Genomic DNA, 27,286 nt, shown 5'->3' with positions numbered 1-27,286 from the left:
TTTTTAAAATCCTATTTTAATATCATAAATGACATTACTTTTTTTAGGGCCCTATACTAAAATGGTAAAAGGAAATGCCAAAAAAAATTTGACCCTCTCAATTTTAACCAAGTCGACCATGAGTTAGCTTTGAATCTCTAAGAGCAACATATATTTGAACAACTTGTCAATCTTACCACCTACTCGTTCAAAACCTTTATCCTATTCAAAGTGCTTTGTCTTGGGCGAAGCTTCTATAAATGAGACTTGCTTCATGTATTGAAAACACACCTAATCAACTTTTGGACATAGAGCCCAGATATATTAAGATTTTAATCATTTGTTTGAGTTTTTAATTGAATTGATTATGCAATATGACATTAAAGTTCACGGGTTTACTCTCATCCACCTTTAATTTATATTACAATTATTAGCACTAAGTATAGGAAGTCTTGTGTTTCATTCATACTTTTAGCCCATAAGACTGTCGTGTGAGGGCCCAAGGGGTGATCAAGTATATTACTGGGAGCTTAAGCCCTTAACCATTAATTTAAACTTCTAGTTAAGTTGATTTTTCACTTAAATTTTCTCTTTTACTTCTTTTTATATTATACAACTTCCTATTTAACATAACTGTCTCATTTGCCTTTTGACTTTTTTCATTAATTACTCTTAAATTATATTGTATTTTTAATCTATAAGCTATAACGTAAGCATATGAGAACTTGTTTGATTCTTCTTATTAAATAGTAATATCAACTTGTTATAATTTTTTATAATGCACAATTAAAATATTAATGATAAAAATAGTATATTGATAAATGTGCTCAATTAAATGGTACATTTAGGCTAAATAAGAGGGAGTATAATTTATTTTGAATTTAGATATATTCATAAAAAATTTTATTAAGCATTAATTTCCTTTAGATTTTGGACGTTTTGTGCTTTTGTACTTGTCTTGAACATTCACATGGCCAATCTTATTCTATACTACTCTTAATTATTGTACACAAAGCTAATTCAATGAGTTAAATATAATAATTCGTAGTTGTATAGGATTTTTTCCTGGACATTTTATTTGTATTATTTTATAATAGGGTTTAAGCTATCAGGTCTTGTTTCAGTTAGACAATAAAAATCAATTATGTTATATGTTGTGTTTGATAAAATAATAAGATAATCGTTTTCGCCATCATAATTCACTACAAGTACCTATTCTAAACAAATTTTGAACGATTAGATTATTATGATAAAAATATTGAAATAGCAAATCTTGATTTTAAAAAATTGTCATAATAACGTATAGACTCTGATAAAAATGCATACTACTTCCATTTTAATCATGCTAAAAATGTTATTGAATCACATTTTAATCATTTATAAAACATAAATAAAACACATCACTATGGTGTGTATTTTATGGTTAATTAGATTGAAAAAAGTTGTTTCTATCATGGATGAAATGATAAATTTGTATGGTAGAAATGCAATTAGGTGAGTATGTGAAAAGAATTACCTTGACCACTCTCATTAGTGAGGAAATTTTTCCAAGTGAAATTTTTTTGGGGAAAAATAACTCACACTAGTAAGGTTTTAGAAATTTTCATGTGGAAAATTTTGTTTACCACTCAACTTTTAGAAAAATTTTATATTGATGAAGAACAAGTGAGATTTAATCACATTTTGACAATTGTTCCAATAAATATATACATATAATAATTATGTTTTATTTTATTTATTCATATATTAAAAATTATATATATATATATATATATATATATATATATATATATATATATATATATATATATATATATATATATATATATATATATACTAATTTTCATAAAATTTTATGCTATATAATTAGACACCCATTTTCTATAGTTTAATACTAGATAGTGCCCATGTGATGTACGTCTTTATCAAATTATTTGACATATTTTTATAATTTAAGAAATTAAAATTTAACAAATATAATTATATTTCATTTCACTCTGAACAGTTGTATGTACATTGTATCATATTTTACATTGTGCACATAGGTGATTGTGAAAATTTAGTTCATGACAAATATAAATCACAACAAAAGACAAAAATTTGATTATATATTTAATATAATTATATTTATACTTTTATTTTTTATTTTTAATAAAAGAGCAAATGGTTCGAAACTAGAGTATACAATACGATTTTTTATTTTTTATATTAAATATTACTACTATAATAACACACTTTAAAATCAAATATAAGCACATAGAAATATGTGAAATTATTTTATAATAGTTCAAACAAAAAAGATAATTTTTCTCTCATAAAAATTATAAGTGACTTGTATAAAGATAGTCTCAACATAAATCATATTAGATTAAGCATCATATTTAAGTAATCAATATTATAAATAACAAAAACAAGTTTTAATAAAAGTATATTATGTTTTAACCATCTCAAAATATTTAACACACTAAATAATACTCATTTAATAAATAAAATTGAAAAGATTTTATAAATAATTCAAATAAATGAAATATAATATATTATTTTCTAATACATTAAATAATATGACCTAAAAAAGTAAAAAGCAATTAATATAATCATACACAAAATTAGAAAGAAGTAAAATCAAAGATAATTATAATAACAATGACATCATTATTTAATTTTAGAGGAAAATTTTTAATAAAGAAACGACACGTAAGTAATTTTATAAGGTTATGATGTCAGCAGTGTTTTATTTTAGTAGTAGTTATAGATAAATTATAAATACTTATTTTATTCTGATTTCAGATAAATTAGTATTTAAGAAGTAATTAAGACAGTTTTTTATTTTCGAATTGATGGGATAATTTTTTATGTCAAAAATTTTTACACAAAAAGCTAATTTTGATGAGAGGTAAGTATAGAAAATTTTTTTACCATACAAAAATACTCTAATATAACAAGTATTTCAGAACGGGGCGGAAGTACGGAACTAAGGCTTATATATCCCCATTCCCCACCCACCGTCATTTCCTTCCCTTTCCTTTTATTTTTTTTTCTCTCTTTTCTCACTCTCATCTGTACCTGTAAGACTATCGCATCTTCCTACCATTCCCTCCATCCTCTTCGCATTTACGCCATTTTTATCTACCTTCTTTCTCTCTCCTCTTATCCTTTTAACACCTCTACATTTTATTCACTTCTTCATCATACTCTCTATTTAGTTTTGTCATCAGATCTGGCTTCAATCCATTACTTTTGGGTTTCTTTTCGATTTTATTTCTTCTACAGCTTTTTTTGTCGGTAATTAGGGTTTTTGATTCCTTGATTTCAAATGATGTCTACCTTAGGAGCAGATCTGACTACTTCTAGAATTTTCCCTGAACCCATGTTAGATTACAGCTGTGAATATGATTCTAACGCTATTGATCTCTTTGATACAATACCAGATTCTCTGCTTTTATTGATTTTCAATAAGATCGGAGATGTCAAAGCTCTTGGTCGATGTTGCGTTGTTTCGAGAAGATTCCACGCGTTGGTTCCTCAAGTTGATAACGTCGTTGTTCGAGTTGATTGCGTGATTTCCGATGATGATTCTTCTTCCGCTGTTGCATCTGCAGATAAGTCTCGTTCCTCCTTTTCTAATCTTTTTCGTCTCATTTTTGGAAATATCTTTAAGCCCATTCAAGTTTTGAGCCAGTTCTTAGGCCCAAAACGATCTGGTCCGGGTAGTGTGTTGACTACCGGACCGTCTTCGTCGTCTCCGTCGACGTCTTTATTGGTAGGTAATGGGGTTGATGATGAAGATGGAGAGCAAGGAAGTGTGACCCATCATTCCCCTACTCAAGTTTTGAAAAATTTTAATGAGATTCGGTTTCTGAAAATTGAGCTTCCAAGTGGTGAATTGGGCATTGATGATGGGGTTTTGCTTAAATGGAGGGCTGATTTTGGGTCTACTTTAGATAATTGTGTTATTCTTGGTGCATCTTCCGTTGTTTACAATGCTAAATCTAGTCAAGTAAATGAAAATGACCAACTTAACGCTGCTGCCGTTAATGAGGATAATGGAAGTATACCTGAATCATTCTACACCAATGGGGGTCTAAAATTGAGGGTGGTTTGGACTATCAGCTCGTTAATTGCAGCATCAGCCAGACACTACTTATTACAACCCATAATTGGGGAGCATCAAACATTGGATAGTCTAGTTTTAACTGATGCGGATGGTCAGGGGGTGCTGTGTATGAACAGAGATCAGTTGGAGGAGTTGAGGGTGAAGCCCTTATCACCGTCTTCGGCATCCAAGAGAACTCTTGTGCCTGCATTGAATATGAGATTGTGGTATGCGCCCCATTTGGAGCTTCCTGATGGGGTTGTATTGAAGGGGGCAACATTAGTTGCTATAAGACCTAGTGAGCAGTCAGGTGTTAGTCCTAAGAAAGAGATTTCAGACTTGTCTTGGGTTTCCACCGCTTTTGAAGAGCCTTATGGGACAGCCGCTAAGATGCTTGTAAAAAGACGGACATATTGCCTTGAGATGAATTCCTTTTGATGAGTACTGATTTGCAGGTATGTATAGATTTTTTGTGTTCCATGATATTTGTTGTCAATTGTCACTGTTTTTTCATATGTATGTAATTTTTTTGCTATAATATTCATTGATTGCTGTTTAATTTTATAGAAGTAGCTCCCTATGTATGTATCTATAAGCACGCAGATCTGGGCATGAAGAGTTGTATTGAAATTTGTTACATGTATGTTGGTCAGTTATGAATGAATGTGGAACCTAATGTAATTTGTCCTCTGCTATGTATTTCTAGTGATTAGTGAACCTTAAATGATTTCATGAGTGGCATTTTGAAGATGGCTTGGATGTGTAAATTACATAAATATGTTTGAAGTTGAATGTTCCAAATTGGGAGAAAATTGTTGATTCTTTTGGCCTTTTGCCTGTCGTTTGAATCGATTTAGTTGTGTTGCTATCTTTAACACTTATGTGTGGATAAGAATCTGGGAGTAGATTTTAAGGAAGAGAAGGGGATGGGGGGAAGGGAAAGGAAGGGGAAGGAATAGTAAGGAAAGCCTCCCTCGTTTGTTTAGGAGGAAAAGGAAGTGAGAAGTAGTTTAACATAATTTTTCTTCCAAATCTCAAAATTTTTCCACATTTGGAGAGAATTGGTTATTAATAAAATTAAGGGACGTAATCCCTTCTTTTTATTTTTTTTTAAATCCCTCGCCCTAGAATTGTCATTCAAACAATAAAAATCATATCCATCCAAATTCCTCCTTCTAAAATTGTTATCCCAACAATGGAAGTTATACCTCTTTAAATCCCTCCCCATCATTTGCTTCCAATTCCTCGATCCTTTGTAAGTTTCTTTTATTGACCGACGATAATTTAATATTTCCAATGGATCAAAGTTATAAGAGGACATATCATCAAATGCTGCAGTTTTTTCAGCATTTATCTTTTCATGGGTTAAATGTCTATCTTTTGCTCTAACAAATTCAAGTACGTCAATTTTTAAGTTCATTACAATCAAGGAACTAAATCCTTTGTACTTTCAGGGAGTTGGCAGGGCGTGTCATAAAGGGAGGTTCCAAAGACAGAAAATACAATTTTGTTTGCACTGCAGCAGTGCCCTTTGGAGGCAGGCAATGTATGTGGAAGCGTATGGCTGAGGTGCTAATGATCTGTCTCGTGTACAGAACGAAACAAATTCATCCGGCGCCTTTCATGATATGTCAAGTATAAAAAGAAGAAGCCATAGCTGCAAACGAGGTACTGGATGGAAGTTAGAGCTTTGAATTTGTGGATGTTTAATAATCATCATCTATCAACTCTGTATATTGTAGGCATGAATATGTTGATGCTTTATTTGATGTAAGTTTTTAATGTCATCAAGCAGTGTAATGTTGCACTCTGATGTTACTTCTACTCCTCTCTAGTCTATAAATCCAACTTCGAGAGACGTAACATCTAAAAGCAAGTATCTTCTTTGGCGACGACACAAGGGTTTGTGATAGTTTGATAAATGTGTAGTCTTTTCTGTGACTAGTGTCACATTCTCTTCGTTACTTTGAATTCATAACATCGTTACAGCGTATATGATATAGTGGATTAACTTGTTATCTCTGAATGTATGTTTTTGCAGTCCTGTAAGTGTAGAGTATGCCCTAAAGTTGATGATTTGTGTTTGGGTTACTTTTATAAGAGACCGTCTCTCAGTGAGACAGCCTCAAATAAGGAGTTTTTATAATGCGTATGAGAATGGCTATTTAACCCATGTATGAAGTGCACATGAAGTGCGTCTCTCGGTGAAATTGTTTTATACAATTTGTGTTGTGTTTGTGTTAAATATCTGTCCTGTTATGAAGAAAATGAGGTAGCTCTTATGTGGTAATCTGTAGGCTGTAGGGCAATGTGCCAATATAGATTAGGTGGTGTCTTAAGTTAGGTAGTTGGTAGCCAGCTAAGAAGGATTCAGCTAATTTTGTTGGTACTCCTTTATTTCTCATTAGGACTCATTTTGCCCTCCATTATCGGCATCCTTACCTACTTTCTTAATTTGGAAGGCACATAGAGTGTTCTTTGTGTAATTTATATTTACGGTTGGTTTCAATTGATGGATCGCTACTTAAATGTAGTCGGTTATAAAACCGTTGACAATATAAGCGATTTTTATTAGACATAAAACTCGTACATAACCCTCAATTTGTGATGAAATCTAATCCTTTTGCACTTCTTCAAGGTATGATTTTTAAGATTTTTTTGACTTTCCCCTTGAACCGTTCAAGTAGTTGTTGAAGGAGCTTCATATTTATTGACTTTTATCCATGTAGTAGACTTTTTCACTTTTTAATTTTCAAAGTATGATTTTAAAGATTTTTTCCCCCTTTTATGCCCTAGTTGTGAATATTATGTGTGAAATTCCTATCAGTATTTGTTGTGAAATGCTTGATTGTTATACATTGCCATTTTTGTGTTTAGGAAATTTATTTATCAAATTATTTACTGATGTATTATTAGAGTAACAAATTAGTCTATTGTGAATAGTTTTAGTCATAGTTATAAATCCAGTAACCCGCACAAGTCAAGGTCCGGGGGAGGAGGATAGCGGATAAGTCATACTCGTGCTCCTTCCAAGGAGAAGGTAAGGAAAGCAGAAGGTAAGGAGAAATGTGTGCACTCAATTTATTCCTTAATAGATAGGTTCATGCAAAGAGAAGGACGAGTGAGACCCAATGCGCCTGGGAAGACACCCCAACTTACAACACACATTAAAACTGTAACCGAGTCATAATAGCAAAAGTAAATAAGAAGCACAATAAATAAATAACTAAATAGAACTATGAAAGAAAAGGAAAACTAGACAAAAACTATTAAAAATCTAAAACACAGATACGATGCTTCTAACTACTTGAGTATATATTGACAACTCTGGTTGGTTGTGATATAAGTAACGTTAGACATAGGTGAGAAAATGTATTTTCATTTGCTTGGTTTTTACATAGGTACCATAGTTGATGACGATGCCATGTGGATCATAATGGCTCAATTTTCTGCCCCATCAATACAATTGTATATTGAGCAGATACGTAAACAATGCACTCCATTTCCCGGTAAAGGGTCGTAGACATATCCGTGAACACCCATGGTTTTTAATAATATTGCATACTTGAAGGATCTTGTGAAAATGTATTCAATTATAAGAAATCAAATTGTTAAGTTGTTGAGTCAAATACAATCAAGTACATTGTGGAACGCACAAAGAAGGAAACTTGTTACAGTCCTCTGAGATTGCATGCAACAAGGTACTTTAAACTCCCTATCTTCGAGGTAGTTAAGTATGATGTGAATTCCAATGACCATCCACACCTTTCGATTTTGTAGCAAATGACATAATATCTCATTTGAGTTAATAATTTTTCAAAATTTGATTTACTATCCAATTGATTAAGAACAATTATCACTACACCAGAAGACTTGGATTGCAAAGGAGACGATTATTGTTAGGGTTTTGGTATTAGGACAAGTCATATGAAGATTTGCCCCCATTTATTTGTAGGCTTTAAAGTAATCAGTGTTGTACAACACCTATTGAAGATCCAACTTGCCGGGTGCTCAAAAAGAACAAATAAAAAGTGAACCATTTGATTTGTGGTGGGCGTAAAGCGAGAAAGGGTGGAAAGGAACAAATGATAGAATCTTTTTAACACGAGTTGTAGTTGTGAGAAGCTCAAAATTTTCAAGCTTTCATGCTCACATGTACTTGTCGTTTGCTCTTTTTGAAGCATTTCATATGTTGATTACGTGGATTGTTCTTTCAATTGCACGATAAGTTGGAACGCATATGCTAGTTTGGATACAATTACTAATAAAGCTTATTGATCTCGATCATAGGCAATGAATAAAAAATGAGGAAAGGCGCACGACGACCTCTCACAACCAAATTCCGCAACAACATGGACGAATCTTTAGGTTAGCTATGTGTAACATGTGAGAGAAGGGTCACAACAAAAAATTGGCCCAAACGCCATAACACACCTAGCTCCATAGGGTGAAATGAGAGTTACAAAAATACTACTCCATCCTATACCGAATTCGAATTCTACACATTTATCAAAACCTCGTTCAGAGTTATATCAAACTTGTACCTCACCATCGCCAGACAAAGAAAAAACTACACAATGAAGGACTACTTTATAGATGTTATTATGTTTCTCAAAGTTGGGATGATAAAAGACTAGAGGGAGTGGAAGAACATCAGAGTGCAAAATTACACTGCTTGATGATATAAAAAACTTACATCAAATAAAGCATCAACATATTCATGCCTACAATATTCACAATCGACAAGTGATGATTATTAAACATTCACAAACTGAAAAGTTCTAGCTTTGTACCATGCTTGCGGCTATGGCTTCATGTTTTTTATACTTGACATATCATGAAAGGCACCGGATGAGTTCAGTTCGTTCTGTACAAGCGACATATCATTAGCGCCTCAGCCATACAATTCCGCAACATTGCCTCCGAAGGGCGCACCATTCTCGCTCATAAGTTGTGCGAACAAAATTGTATTTCCTGTCTTTGAACCTCCTTTTTTGACACACCATGCTCCCTGAAAGTACAAATAATTTAGTTCCTTTAACTTCAAATTTATGTAACAATTGTATTCGTTACAACTAAAGATGGAGATGCAACTCATAACAAGATAGATGCTAAAACATCTTCATCACTAGATGCTCAATCCTCTTATAGCTTTGATCCATTGGTGTTTGGTAGTAGCAAATAATTCTTGGCCAACAAGATATAGTATACGGTTGCAACCTAACTAAAATCTATACGGTCCGTTTGGTAAACGTACTAAATGATGGGAATATGAATGATTTGTAGTGTAAATTTTCATGATTTGTATCACGTCATTCCCATGGTCATAATCATAAAAAAAAATTCTTCATAATTTTCCATTACTACCTAATACTACATATTTAAATAGTAATGCATTGCAATGAATTTTATGAAGAAAATTAGATTGTTGAAGGAGTATAACAATGGCCAATTAAATTTATCAAGAGATATTTCTACTAAAATTACACTAACTTACCGTTATCATTTCCACCATTTAGTATCGATTATCAAATAGACCGTTAGAGGATGTTTGGCAATCGGGAATGAAAATTATGAGACTTTTAATTGAGACTTGAGAAGAGATTTTAATGTTGAAAAAGTCTTCGTCCCTTATTTGTTATGTCAGACTTTTAGTTAAGACTTGTTCCTAAAATGTCAACCGTAAGTACTTTCTGATTCTCCTAGAAACAAACAAGGACATGGAACATTTATCAAATTTAAATCAGTTTTCTATTCCCCTTCCTTATAAACAAACAAATACTTGGGACTTTCTTTTTAAAAGTTGTCATTCATTTCTCCAAGTCAGTCTAAAGAAACACCCCCTTAAAAGCCTCGTAAGGCAAATGGCCAAAAACAAAAAAAAATATGTAGCACATTTTCGAACATTATTCAACAGCTACTATGTCAACGATACATACAAATCCAATCCAATTGATTTTTCCCTTCTATTCAATGCACTAATTCAATTTTAAATATCTCTAATTGTGCATTATCAAAAATTATAAAAAATTAATATTAATAAAATTTACATTGACATGAATCAAACAAGTTTCACTTGACTACATATTAACATCTAGGTTGTAAAATGCACTAATAAAATTTATTCTATTTGTAAGTAAGTTGCAGGTTTCTCTCTTTGAAGACCTTTCTCGGCTCGAGAGACTCTTTAACCGCATTCTCCTCTATGGGTATGAGCTGCTGTCGTTTTTCCTCCCCAGACCCTGATCATAGTTTTTTATGAGCGGAATACCCCGGATATAATGATGATGACATATTAATATCTAGATTAAGATTAGAATAATATACAGTATAAGAGTCATCGATAAATAGTGTCAAAAAACCCAAGAGTGACAATAATTCTCAATTGGAGGAATTTTTTCTACAATGTGATTAGAAAACTAGGTCACCAACAAAAATACAAGACATTGTTCAATATGCCTCTAATTTCACTCATAAGTGACAAACAGAGAAGTTTCAAATTTCAATACAAGTATACAACTCTTTATGCCCAAATCTGTGTACTCAATAGACACATACATAGGGAGCTAGTATTTCTATAGAACGAAACAGTATTCAATGAATGTTATCGCAAAACATATACTACTTACATATGAAAACACTGAAATTGACACCTCATGGAACACACAGTAAATGAAAATTTATACTAGTATATACCTGCAATCAGTACTCATCAAAAGGAGTTCATCTCAAGGCAATATGTCCGTCTTTTTACAAGCATCTTAGCGGCTGTCCCGTAAGGCTCTTCAAATGCAGTGGAAACCCAAGACAGGTCCGAAATCTCTTTCTTAGCATTAACACCAGACTGCTCACTAGGTCTTATAGCAACTAATGTTGCCCCCTTCAATACAACCCCATCAGGAAGCTCCAAATGGGGCGCATACCACAATCTCATATTCAATGCAGGCACAAGAGTCCTCTTGGATGCCGACGAAGGCGATAAGGGCTTCACCCTCAACTCCTCCAACTGATCTCTGTTCATACACAGCACCCCCTGACCATCCGTATCAGTTAAAACTAGACTATCCAATGTTTGATGTTCCCCAATTATGGGTTGCAATAAGTAGTGTCTGGCTGATGCAGCAATTAACGAGCTAATAGTCCAAACCACCCTCAATTTTAGACCCCCATTGGTGTAGAATGATTCAGGTATACTTCCATTATCCTCGCTAAGTTGGTCATTTTCATTCACTTGACTGGATTTAGCATTGTAAACAACGGAAGATGCACCAAGAATAACACAATTATCTAAAGTAGACCCAAAATCAGCCTTCCATTTAAGCAAAACCCCATCATCAATGCCCAATTCACCACTTGGAAGCTCAATTCTCAGGAAACGTATCTCATTAAAATTTTTCAAAACTTGAGTAGGGGAATGGTGAGTTACACTTCCTTGCTCTCCATCTTCATCATTAACCCCATTACCTACCAACAAAGAAGTCGACGGAGACGAGGAAGACGGTCCAGTTGCCAGAACACCACCCGGACCAGATCGTTTCGGGCCTAAGAACTGGCTCAAAACTTGGATGGGCTTAATTATATTTCCAAAAATGAGACGAACAAGACTAGAGAAGGGAGAACGAGACTTATCTGAAGAAGACGCAGCCGATGAAGAATCATCATCGGAGATAACACAATCAACCCTAACGACAACGTTATCAACTTGAGGAACCAAAGCATGGAATCTTTTAGAAACAACACAACAACGACCAAGAGCTTTGACATCGCCGATCCTATTGAAAACCAATAAAAGCAGAGAATCTGGTAATCTATCAAATTGGTCAATAGCGTCAGAATCATATTCACAGCTGTAATCTAACATGGGTTCTGGATAAATCCTAGAAATAGCCAGATCTGTTCGAAATGAAGACATTTCTTGAAGAAAAAAAGGGGAATCAAAAATCCCTAATTGCCGACAAAAACACACAAGGATTAAGAAAAGGAAAGGCAGATCTGATGAAGAAAGCTAAAAAGAGAGCATGATGAAGAAGTGAAGAAGGTGAGGTAGAAGGATGAATGGTAGGAAGAGATTAGATCCACGAGAAGAGATTATCATACAGATACAGATACAGATACAGATTACAGATGAGATGAGAGGAGAGAGAGAAAGAGAGAGAGAAGAAAAGGACAGGCTATTGTATGCGCGTACAATCCCCCCCCCCGCACACACACACACAAACCAACCCCCCTGCAAGATGGAGTAGTTAAGAATTATAAATGTCATCTAATTACTTTCTCCCATCCTGTTTATTTTTCCACTTTCAATAAAAATTTTATGTTATTTTCATGGATCATAAATAAAGTATTTTATTTATAAATTTCTATTACTCTAATATTATAACTGTCAATGGTAATACATTTGTATAAAATTTATGAAAAAAATAGAATGATTGAAGCTGGACACACATGACCATCAAAATAGTAAATATATTTTTAACTAAAATTACATTAGTTTTCGTTCTCATTACCACCGTTTATTATCACCTACCAAACGAGCCGTTTGATTTTTTTAACTTTAAAACAAAAAAATTCAAAATATACATTGAAGTCAAAATATAATAATATATTGATGTTGGATCTTATTAAATATGTCTTGATACAAAGTTTTTAATATATAATTTTTACAATTTTTATAATACGTCATTATAAATATTAAAACTCAAAATTTATTTTAAATATATGCAAATAGTACAAGTAATTATAAAAATTATAGTGGCTACTTGAATTATAAAAAATAAAAAATAGTGGCTACTTGAATTGAATTATTATAGTAACATCTAGAATAGACCAACCATATTAACATATTGTGTGAAGTAATTAATTCTTTTTTCATACTAGTCTCTCATATTCTTTTTATTTGTCTTATTAAATTTTGACACATTTGTTAATATACGTTTTCAATTTTAAATATCTCTAATTGCACTAAATAAAGATTATAAAAAGTTGATATTAATAAAATTTACAATATGACGAATTAAACAAGATCTCATATGATTATATTGTAACTTATAGATTAAGAACAAATCACATAATAAGAGAAATTAATGAATAGTGTTGAAAAACTAAATAAAACAAGTAAACGAATTGAAGGTAGTATAATTTTGGTAAGTCCTAAGTTTTTTGAACTTCTCCACTAACGAAATTTGTTATCATAAAATTCATAACAAGTTTAATAAATAGAAAACTAAGCAAAAATATTAATCCATGTCTGTCCACGCAAGAAATTTTATATCCTTTCTCATATAAAGTATATAAATTTTGTATCGTACTCCTAATAATTAATATAAATCTCACAAGGTTTGTTCTAAAAAATTAGTATTTAAGTGTTACTACTGATATTTATATTTTTAGCGTCTTAAATTTAAAATTACTAAGGAGTTAAGGACAAGTATAAATCTTTAGACTCTCTAAAACAATATATACTCTTTGCACTTATTTGATTTCTTATTTTTTTTAAATTTAGATTTAGATTCTAGTTTTTTATTTATATCGGAGTATTTTTGGAATATGATTAGCTTTATCAATCTTAATTTTAATTCGTATGGTATATTAGTTATCCATATATTTTCCATTAGCTTTGTTTTCACTTTTTTATAGTGCTTATTATACACATATGTTCACATTAACTTTATTTAACATTCTTTTAATGTTTAGTTTCTCCTATTTCTTCACTAACTTTTTTTTTTTTTAATAATATATGATTCATTAATAAAGAGTCATACGACATCTGCATTAGAGATAAAAATTAACAAGTACATAACAACTTTAAGCAAAAATAATTCAAAATTAACAAAACTACGATCGTTGTATATGAGATCTGACAATTCTGAATATTCTTTTCCACATCGCTGTTTGACACAGCCTTCTACGAGGGGGTCTTTTGATCTGTTGTAGTCTCGAGATAAAATTAAATTTGATGTAGTTGATGATAATTGCAATTTTGGTACATGCTCCATTATCGCATTAATCTCTGCTAACAAATCAATTACAAACCAAACTTCATAACTCCAAAGTCTCACGATAAGAGAGATCAAAACCCAATATATAGGTAGAATCAACCCAATGAATGGGTAGAACAACTCTCATGTAGGGAGAAGACAAGTATTTATTCTAATCATATTCAAAAAGCTTAAAATGGACAAATTTAAAGGCTTACCATTAACCAAAAGGTTAATAATAGCTCCAAATTAACTATGAAGATTGAGTTTTTTTAGAAAGGGAAGAGAGAAAAGGTTAATAAAGTATTTATTCTAACTTTATTTAACATTTTATTAACTTTTTTAAAAAGTATATTTTTTAATATTTATCGTCTTTACTTTTTGTTTAATGTTTTATTATTTAATAAAATTATCACCATTTGAAGATTCAACTTTCAAATAGAAACGGATAGAGTATTAAATATTTAAAATATAATTGATTTATTGCTAATAGAATCATTATATATATATAAATTTTTTTTTAATCATATTAGGCAACGACGAGCCATCTGTTATCCAGAATCTTTCTACACCTTTTCCGGTTAGTCTCCAGCCGAGGAGACCAATTCATCTTATTTGAATTCAATTTTTTTTTTTTATAAATAACGGAAAATTCAATCTTTCACCATTGATTATTCAAGCTTTTGCGTCATCTTTTGTATTGACTCTTTGAAATTCAATACCGAAATTTCCTAGAAGTTTCACAAAACCAATTCAGCAATTTCCAGATTGTATGTTTATTCCAATTTCAATCTTTTTACATCTATTAGTTCAATTTGTTAGATTTAATTCAATCGGAATTATAATGCTTGATGATGATTTGTTCTTCTTTAGGCGTAGAATTCGATTTTGAGGCAGTGAACTGAAAAGAATCTAATTGAATTCCCGAAACGTACGAATCTTTTCTCAGTTTTGATTGTGAGTTAGTGTAATTTGATTAAAATCATCTAATTGGTTTGTATGATGAGATGCAGGAGTTAAAAATGCAGAGTCAACTTGTGTGCAGCGGTTGTAGAACGATTTTGCTGTACCCGAGAGGAGCGCCTAATGTTCGTTGTGCCATTTGTGATACAGTTTCCCCTGTCCAACCTACGGGTAATTATTTCTTTTCGTTTTACTTTATTCATGTATGTTGAGGCTTATAAACATGGTCGGACCTGATTAAAGAGCACCCAATGTCAGTTTCTGTTGGAAGTTATAAGCAATCTACTGTTGGAATCAATACACAACAAGACATGAATCCAAGTCATCAATCCGTGAGCACCAACAAGAAGCACAAAGTTAGTCCGGATTGTTCTGTAACCAACTTCTGTATTATAACAGAAAGTCGTTAGTGTATATTCTGTTAGCTGCTTCTTCTTTCTCTTTCTGATCCTCTTGTATATATAGCTCATGTACCTCTTCTGTATTCTCACCAATTCTATCAATAAAGATTGTATAATTAAAGATTGAATTAAGTCCTTTCTTTCTTGAAACTCCACTGAGTTTAACATGGTATCAGACAGTTGATCCTTTTCTTTTTCTGTTCTTTCTTCCGCTTCTGTTCTTTCTTCTTCTTATGGCTACTACTCCTACATCCACCATTGAACCTACCAATAATCCTGCCAGCATTTACTATCTTCACCCATCTGATGTAGGCCATAAGATCATCACTAATGTCTTTAATGGTTCTGGTTATCGTGATTGGAGAAAAGCTGTCATTCTTGCTCTTTCAGCCAAGAACAAACTCACTTTTGTTAATGGCTGGATCACCAAACCCGCCAAAGATTCTTCTGATCTCAGTGCATGGGGAAGAGTAAATGATGTCATTATTGGATGGCTTTTATCTGCCCTTGAACCTAGCATTGCCAAGAGTGTATAATGGCACAAGATTGCCAAGGAAATCTGGGATGAACTCCATGAGAGGTATGGTCGTTCTTCCAATGCACAATTATATTCCCTACAAGAAGAACTTGGGCAACTGACCCAAGAACCTGATGTAACTATTGCTGATTTCTACACCAAATTTAAGACCATTTGGGATGAACTGGACCATCTCAACCCATTACCTTCTTGTTCTTGTAACCTCACCCAAAAATTCTACAAACTTCAACAAAATCAAAGATAAACTCAATTTCTCATGAAACTTGATCCCAAATACACACAAGTTCGCAGCAGTATCTTAATGATGCCTGAGCTACCCACTATTGCTCAGGCCTATCAAATCCTTGACCAAGAGCAACAACACCAAAGTCTCAGCAAATTGCATGACTCACAACTTGAATCATTGGCTTTCAATGCTGACAAAAAGCCATCCTATGAGAGACCCAGAGCATCTGTTCTTATTTCTTCTAGCCACAGATGAGATAAACCCAAAGTTTCTGGCACCAAACGTTCTGGTTCCTATTCTTGTGATTACTGTAAAAATTATGGTCATAGTCTTGAACGATGTTGGAAGGTACATGGTTATCCACTTAATTACAAGACCAATACCTGGAGAAGGCCAAATGCTTCTGCTCATCTTGCTCAGGGGGAACCTGACATTTCTGATGATACTCTTGGTACTGCCGAACTTATTTCCAGTCAGTATAAACATCTTCTGAACATGCTCCAAAAGGAGGCTACCTGTTCTTCAGACAGTGCAACAAGCCTTTTTGCAGGTATCTCTTGTTTACTTGCACAACATTTGAATTCTTGGGTTCTTGATAGTGGTGCTTCCGATCATATGACTTATGATCTTACTCTCTTTCAATCTTATACTGATAAAGATCATGTGATCACTCTACCTGATGGAAGAAAAGTTAATGTTCAATGTATTGGCACAGTGTGTCTCAATTATGGTTTTGAGCTGAAAGTTGTGCTCTATGTCCCTGATTTTGATTTCAATTTAATTTCCATTAGCAAATTATGCCAACACATATCTTGCCATTTTTTGTTTATCTCTAATGATTGTTTTGTTCAGGACCAATGGACCAAGACTCAATGGCTTTTTGGTAGGCAAGTCCATGGTCTTTATCATACAACTGCAAGATTGACGTCACCTAGCAGCAAGATTGATCATACTGCTCTCTCAAAAGATTGCAAGATTCATAACAAAATTGATGTTTGTAAGTACATAGCAATAACATTGTTTGTAGGCATCTCAGATTAGGACATTCGCTGTGACAATGCTAAGGAACTCACTGAGGGTAATGCTCTCCGTTTTTACCAACAAGATGGCATTTTTCTTCAAACTAATTGTAGAGACACTCCCCAGGAAAACGGGGTTGTTGAAAGAAAGCATCGCCATCTTCTTGAGGTTGCTAGAGCCTTGTCTTTTCAATCCAATCTCCCTCCTTCCTTCTGGGGTGATTGCTTACAATGTGCCACCTTTCTTATCAATAGATTCCCTACTCCTACTCTTTATGGTCTTACACCATATGAACTTCTCTACAAAAAGCCACCAGACTATTCCATTCTTAGAGCTTTTGGATGTTTGACTTATGTTTCTACTCTTAAGCAAGGACGCCATAAGTTCGCTCCTTGAGCTGCTCCCCATGTCTTCATAGGGTACTCTCCTCAACAGAAAGGTTATAAAGTTTATAACCTCACTACCAAGATTGTCTCTATGTCTAGAGATGTCATTTTCTTTGAGACATTTCCCTTATCATTACACTAACACTGCACCACCCGCACAACAATTTTTCTTACCTCATCTTCTTCTGATCCTACCTTTTTGGAGTATCCTGAACCTTCTCTTCCTTTCTCTGGCTCTTTTCATCCTACTACCCCTACTACTCCCATGCCCTCCCCTGCCAATCCTTTATCTCCTTCTCCCCCTCCTTCTCCTGTTCCCTCTCCCCCACCTTCTTCGAAGATCACAAAGACATATCAAACCCCCATCTCGCCTTCAAGCCTACCACTGCAATCATGTTACCTCAACACATTGGTGTAACCTTGTCTCCTCCCATGCCTTATCTGCCTCTCATAAACTCATTTCTCATCACCATCAACAATATCTTGAACCTAAAACATATGCTGAAGTTGTTCAATACCCTCACTGGGTTGCAGCCATCAACACAAAACTTAAAGCCTTAGAGCTTAACAACACCTGGACACTTATTGATCTTCCAAAACACAAAAAAAGCCATAGGGTGTAAGTGGGTCTTTAAGACCAAATTGAATGCTGATGGTAGTTTAGAACGACATAAGGCTAGACTTGTAGCCAAAGGTTACAACCAAAGATATGGGATTGACTTTGAAGATACTGATCTCAGAAGAGTTCTCACTCCTTTTCCCTCTAACCTCAAACTTTCTGCATTAGAAGGTATCCCATTGCCTGACCTAACCATCTATAGAAGTCTTGTTGGGAAACGCAACTTCCTCACCAACTCTAGGCCTGACATCTCATAGTCTGTACAGACATTGAGCCAATATATGCAACGTCCTACTGAATCCATTTTTCTGCTCTTAAACATACTTTGTCTTATGTCTCTTGTACTGCTGGCGAAGGCATCTTGTTACAAGGCTCAGATAAGCTCAACCTTCTAGCCTTTTCTAATTCCGACTGGGCTTCTTGTGTGGATACTCGCAAATCAATTTTGTGTGGATACTCGCAAATCAATCACATGTTACCTCATTATGCTGGGAAAATCTCCTATTAGTTGGAAGTCAAAGAAACAATCCACTATCTCCAAATCTAACTCTGAAGCAGAATATAGAACTATGGCATCAACCTCTGCAGAGGTCACTTGGTTTGTTAGACTTCTACATGATTTTGGTCTTACCAAACTCCAGCCTGTGACTCTATTTTGTGACAACCAATTTGCTCTTCATTAGCCAAGAACCTTGTCTTCCATGGAAGGACAAAACACATAGAAATAGATTGCCATTTTACTCGGGACAAAGTGCTTGAAGGCCTCATTCAGTTGTCCTATTTCCCCACCAAGCTCCAACTTGTGTGCGGCGGTTGTAGAATGATTTTGCTGTACCTGAGAGGAGCGCCTAATGTTCGTTGTGCCATTTGTGATACAGTTTCCCCTGTCCAACCTACGGGTAATTATTTCTTTTCGTTTTACTTTATTCACGTATGTTGAGGCTAATAAACATGGTCGGACCTGATTAAAGAGTACCCGATGTCAATTTCTGTTGGAAGTTATAACCAATCTATTGTTGGAAACAATACACAAGACATGAATCCAAGTCATCAATCCGTGAGCACCAACAAGAAGCACAAAGTTAGTTAGGATTGTTTTGTAACCAACTTCTGTACTATAACAGAAAGTCGTTAGTGTATATTCTGTTAGCTGCTTCTTCTTTCTCTTTCTGATCCTCTTGTATATATAGCTCTTGTACCTCTTCTGTATTCTCACCAACAAGAAGCACAAAGTTGTTTAGGTGTGACCACGAAAAACCAAAGCTTTAAAAGGCAATCCAACTATTCATAATTAGGTCCAAGGTGTTACCGAATTTCATCACGATTTAACTTGAAACTCCGGAAAATGACCCTTTTTTAAAAATCTGTTTGAGTAAATTCAAATTGGAACTCAAACTGTTGCCTTTTTTGTTTCTTTGTATTTTACACTTATACTAAGTTGTAATTAGAGTTGGTTTGTGATAATTTTGGAGTTATATTGAGTTTTTACCATAAGAAACGAAATTTTATATTTCCTCCGTTTCTTTTTATTAGCAACATTTTTGACTTTTATACTCCTAGTATTTTCAATTATTACTTTGACCATAGTCATGTGAGATTTTGTTAGAATCATCTCAATATGTAATTACTAATTCAATAGATTAGCATTTTATCATTTTTACTTATGTATAACTAGAGATATTAGGATTTTAAAAAGTGCATTGGATTGGTATACATGTTTAGAAAAGAATTGCGAGTAAAAAGAAATATAGAAAGTATGAAGTAATACATACTCTATTAAATTTGTAATAAAAATTTTTCAACTTCAACTTATTCTATTCTTTAACAAAGCATTACATGCTTCTAGAAGTACATATGTTAGTTATATGAAATTGTCTCACACAATTCCTCAGCCAATGAGATATCATCCCAACATCATTTGACAATGGGAGGAAGAACTCCAATTATTTATAAAGTGTGCATAACATCTTTAATTTATCGATGTGGGATAAACCATCGCAACACCCTCCTCACATGCGAATCCCCATTAAGTACGCATGTGGGAATAATCAATTAGGGAAGGAACGCCATTCTTTTCACATCTACCATTTTTTATTATTGATCTAACCATCGGCTCAGATACCATGTTAAATTAAACTGGACTTATTATCAATGCAGAAATAAGAGGTGTACACTCTTCATATGCCAAGAAGATACCATCCCAAAACCATATGAAAATGGGAGAAAGGTCTTCAATTACTTATAAAGTTTGCATATCATTTTTAAGTCATCGATAATGAGGTTATATGGTTGCCGAATAGCAAAATATTGGTAGAGACTTGAGCACGATATTTATGGATTGTCAATGTATGTTGGTCATGCCGGTGTTTTTGGATCCTATATTTGGTTATTCTGTAAACTTGATGAAGTTTATTTTGAAGATTACCCAAACCTTGTGAAGTCAACTCTTTTGTTAGTGATTTGCCTATTTGCTTTCGTTATGTGTATTTGGGCTAATAGTTACGTTCTTGTTTGGTTTTGTTTGACTCGATTGTAAAGTCCGAACCTCTAAAAAGAAGTAGTGTCGATTCAATAAATTTTGAAAACCTTTATGAGTAGCAAATATGACTTTGAATTTTCACTATGCCGACCACCACTGTCACAAAATTCCAAAGCTCGAACCACTTGTGTCACCTATTGAAATCATTGTTTTGAGTGCAAACCTACCTTTACTCTGTTCCTTAATGAATAACCTTCAAATTAAAGATCTATCTATGATTCGGCAATGGTTTTCTCTATTGTATGGTTAAATCTAAGGAATGAGTTTGGTTCTATTTAGGATAGTTTCAGTCAATTTGTTTGGTATGATTATAAACCATGTTTTTTTTTTAACAAAAAAAAAAGATTTTGATGTTGTAAATATAGTGGTGGTTACGAGATTGTGGTAAGTGTCAATGGGGCAATGGTGAGGATCCGACGATTTGGTAGGTTATTTGTGGAGGTTTGGTTGTGTTGGTGAGTGCGACATGGTGGTTGATATGGTGGTTCAAGGTATAATGGTGGTTGGTATAGTGGTGATGATGGTGGTGACTGTGACATGCCACAGGGGTGGCATCCAGGGACGTAGATTTGAAATGTAGTTGGTTCCGCATCCCTTCTCTAAACCACTCCCCTCAATTACCCTTGGGGATCTTTGACATCATGATGGCTTCACTAAACTTGGTATAGTTACGAGGAAAACCAAATAAAATGGTGGGAGTAAGTTTAAGGGAAAATAAGTTCAAACTAAGAAAAAAGTGTTATGAGTTTAGATAAGTACTACCTAGCTTTTTTTCTCCATCAAAAGGGGAGTCTAGGTAATTAGGCTTAGCAAAGAAGGTTAGAACATAGCTAATAAGTTATAGTGTGGATCAGTCTGTTGAGATTATGGGGAACTTAAGTAAAATGTACAAATCCTTAGCGAGTCATCTTATGGCCTTGCATAACATCTTTTTTTTGATCTTTTCTTGCTTCTGGTCTCTCATCTACATTATTGTAATTTGTGCTAATAAATTTTAATCACAGGGTTGGAAATGGATCAAATTATATGTGGTTGTTGTCATACCTTACTCATGTACTCTCGGGGAGCGTTAAGTGTAAGGTGCCTGTGTTGCCGCACTGTAAATCTAACGAATGGTACTCCAGGTACTACATTCTTTATCATATTTGAGGGGTTTCATCGTAATGAAAACAACTTCAAGAATCGAGATATTTGCATATAACTTGTTCCACTATATTTCATGGGTACACAGTCAAAAAGGGTTATGTTCGTGAAAGTATATAGTATTGGAAATGTCATGGACTCATGGTGCTATGCTCTGATTTTTTTTTTTTTTTTCTTATGGAGAGAAGGATTCTGTCTCATGTTATTTGGAACACATGGGATTTGTCACAAATTTTTTTTTACTGAAGTCTATATCAGACTTGATTAGTGGATTGTGATATTTTCAGTTCTTTTATTTAATTATGTCAAACTTTGTTGTTGCTGTTTTCTGAAAATTTCTATGGCGGGTGGTGGCTGGAGGGTGTTGTACATTAACGGCCCGTTTGCTTCTTGGTATTCAATAGTGGAAATGGTAATGAAATATTTGTGAAAATTTGGTTGGGAAGTCTCTAGACATGTTATAACGGTCATGTGTATGACATGATGTATTTTATGAAAATATACCCTACAAATTATGTGGTAAATTCATTCCAAAGCATTACCTTTGAAAATGTTGTGAACAAATTATGATAAAAATTTCATAACCATGGGTATGACATGGTATATCTTATAAAAGTATACCCTACAAATCATTCTCAATATCACCATTTAGTACCTATAAGCAAATGGGCCGTAATAGTGTGACATTGCAGTTAGTTTAGTCGTTATATTTTCCATATTGCCTAGTCTACCCCTTTTAACATATTTGCTTCACCATAAATAGGCTTGTAATAAAACACTTCCGGGCTTCTATATTAAAGTTTGATTCTTTCTTCAGTGATTGGAAGCTTGGCTTATTAAGCTCCATCCGAATGGAAGAACGACGAAAGTCAATGACTTGATACTTAAAATCTAAAGTTAGGTTAGCCATTTGGTGAGGAACACACATAATTCAATAACATATGCAATACTTGACTATGATATTTCCTTGTTGGATGTCACTTGTTATGTGATGTGTATGAGATCTTTGCCTTTTGTTATTGTCCTTTTTTTTTTTTTTTTTTTTTTTTGCGGGGGTAGGGGGGCAAAGAATTGCGATAAACCTTGTTTTTTAAAATACTTGCAATACTTGTGTGGCACACACTTTTGGAAAAATATTTGTGCTAGAGAACACATGACGCTTGTTTCCTATGAGGTTTTCTTAATGTGTTTCGAACATCTTTTTCATGTGAGACTAATGATTAATACAGTTGTACTTATGCAAAGATAGTTACAAATGTTGAATATGCTAGTGAATAAAAAACTGGTCACAAAAGTTGGAATGAATAGATTTTCCATCATCATGTCATGACATAAAACTAAAGCATCTCAAATTGATGACTTTTATAGTGCCTGTTGACACTCTGAAGTACAAGGAGCTGTTTATAGGACTTGATAATAATTACTTCGTTTGAAATTTGTACCACATATTCCGATCCTTTATTCTAACAAACCAGGAATGAAAGTTTGCAACTATTATTCCAAGTAGAAATAAAAGTTAGATTCAGATTATCATTTTGGAAGTTTGTAATAGATATAATTATATGTTCAGTTCAAAGGAACATTCTGTGTGCATGAACTTTTTCTTGCTGTCAAATGGTTAGTAGAGAACCTTAAATGTCTTTGATATGTAATATAGAGGCTATGTAACTAGCAGGATGTGGGGAAACAATGCCACAGTAATTGATTTGGAGTTTCTTCTCACTTGTTTTTCTGTGTACTGAGATTACTTTGTCATGTTATTTCTGGCTTTTTGGTACTGTTGCTCATTGAATTGAGGTTCATGTCATATTTGAGAAATTTTGAAGCTCTTTGAGTTTGGGGAATGTGTTGTTGTACTTTACAGGTTATCAGTAAGTTATTTCAAGTTTATGTTTTCTGTGTCCCCCTAAATATAAAACTGAAATTGGCAAAAACATATTCATAGAATCTGCACTTATGTTCTTTGATTTTTATTTTGCGATGCTGCTGTAATATCAGTGTAAATGTGAAAATTCTTTGTTAATCTCTCTGTAAACCTCTAGTTTTTTGGCTAGGAGGAGCATCAAATCAATATTCCACAGTACGCTGTGGAAACTGCCAGATGACACTTATGTATCCGTACAGAGCTCCATCGGTCAAATGTGCTATATGTCAATATATCACAAATGTTGGAGTAAGTTCATGATGCCATTGTCAAATATTTTACTACAGAGCTAAACAACATTTTCTATGCATGTTATTCGAGCTTAAATCGGTGAAGAAATTAGTGTCAAATATTTTACTACCAAAAATCCTTGGAAAAATTGATACAAAACGGTTTGAGCTCACTATTCTGATGAGGATAGTAAGCTGTGGAGTTATAGTCTGAAAAATAATGGATGTTGATGGAACATGAAATCCTAGACTAGAATTGCAAGCTTATATCAGTTATAATTCTGTCAATTCCAGACGAAGTTCTGTATAGCGAGTCTTATATTACTTTATGTTATCCTATAAGAATTAGTTCTATAAGGTTTGAGTTTTTAGAAAATCAGAACTGCCACATTTTCCATGAACAGCATGTTTGGATGGAATATGCAAATCATATTTAGTTTTCGATTGTTTAGTTTGATGGAAAACTATTAAACTAAGAAAGGGAAATTTAAGATGTTGGCATTTGAAAATGGGGGAGTGGAGGGAAATGGATTTCCTTCAATATTTGGAAGAAAATGTTTACATGGGATGGAGAACTCTTTTTCCACTAGACAACATAAAATGGGGAAAATCTTGTCGCTTAGCCTCTTTTGATGGAGATTCATTTCACGGTTCATATACCCGAATGATAGACAGCGATTTCTTAAAAATGTTTAGTAAGGACCTTGACTTGAATTATCACAAGAACAAAGATATTGTAATCTTAAACATAGATTTCATTGTGGGCGACTCAAATGAAGAGTTGTAATCGTGTGTTACACGAGATGTGTGTCACTAGGATTAAAAGGAAAACTTTTACTGGATTCCATTACGCTAACCCTATTATGAGTCGTAATGTTCGGCTTTTGAAATAGATCATTGCAGGAATACGGAGGCAAATGAGATGCATATGTTAAGATGAATGATGAATGAGTGGATATACCCAAAATGATAGGCCTCGAATTGAAAACATAAGAAAATGTCTTGAAGTCGTAGATGTCATAGAATTAATGAGAAAATCGTTTACGTTTATGGGTAATTGCAAAAAACACTGTAAGTGCTCCATTTAGAAAAATGAAAGGTTGGAACGTCGAGGAGGTTAAAAGAGCAAGAGGTCCAAAAATGATCTTGGTAATAGGAGTGAAAAATAACATGAATATTTAGAATTTGTAGAGCATATAGCAATTGATATAAGTATAGGGAGGAGAAGGAGGACATTTGTAGTTGATCATTGAAATTGATTTTCTTAATGTATATTAGTATACTATAAGATAGAGGCATAGAGCCGAATGAATTAAAATTATTGTTAGCGACTATTTCCCATGTTATTAGTTTTGGTCCATGTAGAGCCCAAATTGTTGGGAATAAGACTCTAACAGTGTTGTTGTATAGCTTTTTATCAGATATATTTATGCTAAAACTAATACATTGTTGGGAACTTTTTTTTATACTCGGTACAAACTAATGCCTGACTTTTATAGTTGTTGTGAGGCAGCTGGTGCCTTTTTTGGTGATTGTGCTTTCATTAATTTCTTTAATCAATGTGTTCTCCAGACTACAAATGGAAGCTTATCAAGTTTTAATAGACAAAATGGTGTATCTACTTCATCATCTCCTACTGCAGTAAGTGCTATGAACATACTTTGTACCGAGTCAATGTAAGACAATAGTCCGTTTTGTCAACATGCTTTCTAAAGCAGTAATGTTATTGATTTTGCTTTGTTTGTAAAACTTTTGGGTACTTGTTTCACACAAGGACAGGGCATTTGATTATTGGTATTAAATGGTGGTAATAGGAATGAATTTAGTTCAAAATTATTGAAAAATGGGCTGTCACCCTCTAACATGTGTTTTTCATCATAATTTTTCTTTATTACCCAATACTACCTTTTCAAGTTGAAATGAATCATAATGAATTTTTTGAAAAAAAAGAGTGAATAAAGTAGGATAAGAGGATAAGTATGATCATAAACCTTGTCAAGTAGTTTTTCTTAGCTATACCAACAACAAAACGGGCCGTAGGTATACTTCTTGTAATTGCAGTTCTCATCTCAACTCCCACTGTTCTCGTGTGTGATGCAGTCTTTCCCGCTTTCCCAAAGTCAAACCGTGGTAGTAGAGAATCCCTTGTCGCTCGACAGAAGTGGCAAATTGGTAACTTTCCTTTGCTGCTCCTCATGATCAATATCTAGTTTTAGCTCACTTTGAGCCAGACTAAATTTTGCAGTTGTTGATTTCTGCAGGTTAGTAATGTCGTCGTTGGAGTAACCCAAGAAAAGATTAGTTCGAAGCATAATTGAACTGCACTAGGTCTTTCCTTCCGCGGATGAAGCAAATCTGATTTGTTTCTGTTAAAGCAAGTACCAATAATCTTAATGATGACGTTAACTTTAAACATATAATCGAACATGCTTTGTCTTGTACTTTAGAGAGGGTCGATAAAGATGTATCGAATATGGGTGGTTTAAGGTTTGGAACGGTTGATGAGAGTTGCTTGATCAAAGCAACAAATAAAGAAGCAGAACAGTGAGTGGCTCGACCAACCGCTCGATCGAGTGAAGTACTGCTCGACCGGTCGAGCGGTGTTGGCTTGGTCGAGCAAGATGTCGAGCAAGGTGTGCAGAACAGGTCAGTAGCTTTACTGGAAGCTCGCTCGACCGAGCGAGGTAGTGGCTCGGGTCGAGCGAAAGTTCAGCAGACTACTTTGGATTCTGTTTTGGTCAGAATGTGAAGTGACTATGCAATTATTTCGTGCATTACTCTATTGTTTATTGTAATGTTTATTGTCATAGTTAATTAGGATGTTACATGTGAGTTTATGGTGATTTATGAGGGAATACTAAGAGTGATGAATATCTTGGCTATAAATAGGATTCATCACTCATAGTAACAACACCACAAAAAACACACATGTTGTTGAGAGGGCTATTGCATTGTTAGAAACTTGAGAGTGTTCTTACTTTGCTTTAGTATTTGTGATCTTGAGAGATTGTTCTCAAGATAAGGGAGGTTTATTATATTTGTAATTGTTGAATTCATTATAATAAACTATATTTGAGGGGGAGGTATTCAAGATACCTCATAAACACTTGTGTTCATTTTGCATTATAATTTTCATTTGTTTTTCTTTGTTAAACCTCTCTGAGGCTTGCGCTTTCAATTGGTATCAGAGCGGGAGTGCGTCTTGGGCTATTTGGAGTGAGAAAGTGAGGTTAAAAGAACAAGAAAGA

General features: G+C 33.8%; 3 protein-coding genes across 9 annotated transcripts; 2 read left to right on the top strand and 1 right to left on the bottom strand.

Annotated features, from left to right (window-relative positions):
• Positions 1–2,991: 2,991 nt before the first annotated feature.
• On the top strand, positions 2,992–6,095 carry LOC130815017 (F-box protein At4g18380-like). Its single transcript, XM_057681345.1, has 2 exons — positions 2,992–4,527; positions 5,527–6,095. Exon 1 carries the CDS (start codon positions 3,293–3,295, stop codon positions 4,508–4,510), a length of 1,218 nt encoding a protein of 405 aa, XP_057537328.1. The 5' UTR covers positions 2,992–3,292; the 3' UTR covers positions 4,511–4,527; positions 5,527–6,095.
• A 2,548-nt stretch (positions 6,096–8,643) lies between these two features.
• Positions 8,644–12,287, bottom strand: LOC130815018 (F-box protein At4g18380-like). Its single transcript, XM_057681347.1, has 2 exons — positions 10,769–12,287; positions 8,644–9,083 (listed from the first exon to the last, which is right to left on the bottom strand). The coding sequence occupies exon 1, from the start codon at positions 11,982–11,984 to the stop codon at positions 10,785–10,787; it is 1,200 nt and encodes a 399-aa protein (XP_057537330.1). The 5' UTR covers positions 11,985–12,287; the 3' UTR covers positions 8,644–9,083; positions 10,769–10,784.
• Positions 12,288–14,582: 2,295 nt separating this feature from the next.
• LOC130815015 (protein LSD1-like) lies at positions 14,583–27,131 on the top strand. Of its 7 annotated transcripts, none has more exons than XM_057681338.1 (9): positions 14,583–14,819; positions 14,923–14,980; positions 15,063–15,183; positions 17,030–17,174; positions 21,746–21,865; positions 23,927–24,057; positions 25,611–25,679; positions 26,139–26,210; positions 26,300–27,131. In XM_057681338.1, the coding sequence occupies exons 3-9, from the start codon at positions 15,136–15,138 to the stop codon at positions 26,354–26,356; spliced, it is 642 nt and encodes a 213-aa protein (XP_057537321.1). In that variant the 5' UTR covers positions 14,583–14,819; positions 14,923–14,980; positions 15,063–15,135; the 3' UTR covers positions 26,357–27,131. The 7 variants fall into 7 exon arrangements, with proteins under 7 accessions (XP_057537321.1, XP_057537323.1, XP_057537322.1 ...); XM_057681339.1 differs by having other exon boundaries at positions 14,589–14,819; positions 23,939–24,057; positions 26,300–27,130; XM_057681341.1 differs by having other exon boundaries at positions 14,589–14,819; positions 15,063–16,727; positions 17,030–19,101; positions 26,300–27,128.
• The last annotated feature ends 155 nt before the right edge of the window (positions 27,132–27,286 follow it).

This window comes from Amaranthus tricolor, chromosome 6 (genome assembly GCF_026212465.1).
Source record: "Amaranthus tricolor cultivar Red isolate AtriRed21 chromosome 6, ASM2621246v1, whole genome shotgun sequence".
NCBI classification, from domain to species: Eukaryota; Viridiplantae; Streptophyta; class Magnoliopsida; order Caryophyllales; family Amaranthaceae; genus Amaranthus; species Amaranthus tricolor.
This window is presented reverse-complemented; position numbering and strand designations above follow the sequence as displayed.

Coding starts and splice junctions, on each gene's coding strand:
- LOC130815018 (XM_057681347.1), bottom strand. CDS start 11,984: ATGTCTTCATTTCGAACAGATCTGGCTATTTCTAGGATTTATCCAGAA.
- LOC130815015 (XM_057681338.1), top strand. CDS start 15,136: ATGTTCGTTGTGCCATTTGTGATACAGTTTCCCCTGTCCAACCTACGG. Junction 17,175..21,745: donor TCATAACAAAATTGATGTTT/GTAAGTACATAG, acceptor TTTTAATCACAG/GGTTGGAAATGGATCAAATT. Junction 26,211..26,299: donor TCGACAGAAGTGGCAAATTG/GTAACTTTCCTT, acceptor TGATTTCTGCAG/GTTAGTAATGTCGTCGTTGG.
- LOC130815017 (XM_057681345.1), top strand. CDS start 3,293: ATGATGTCTACCTTAGGAGCAGATCTGACTACTTCTAGAATTTTCCCT.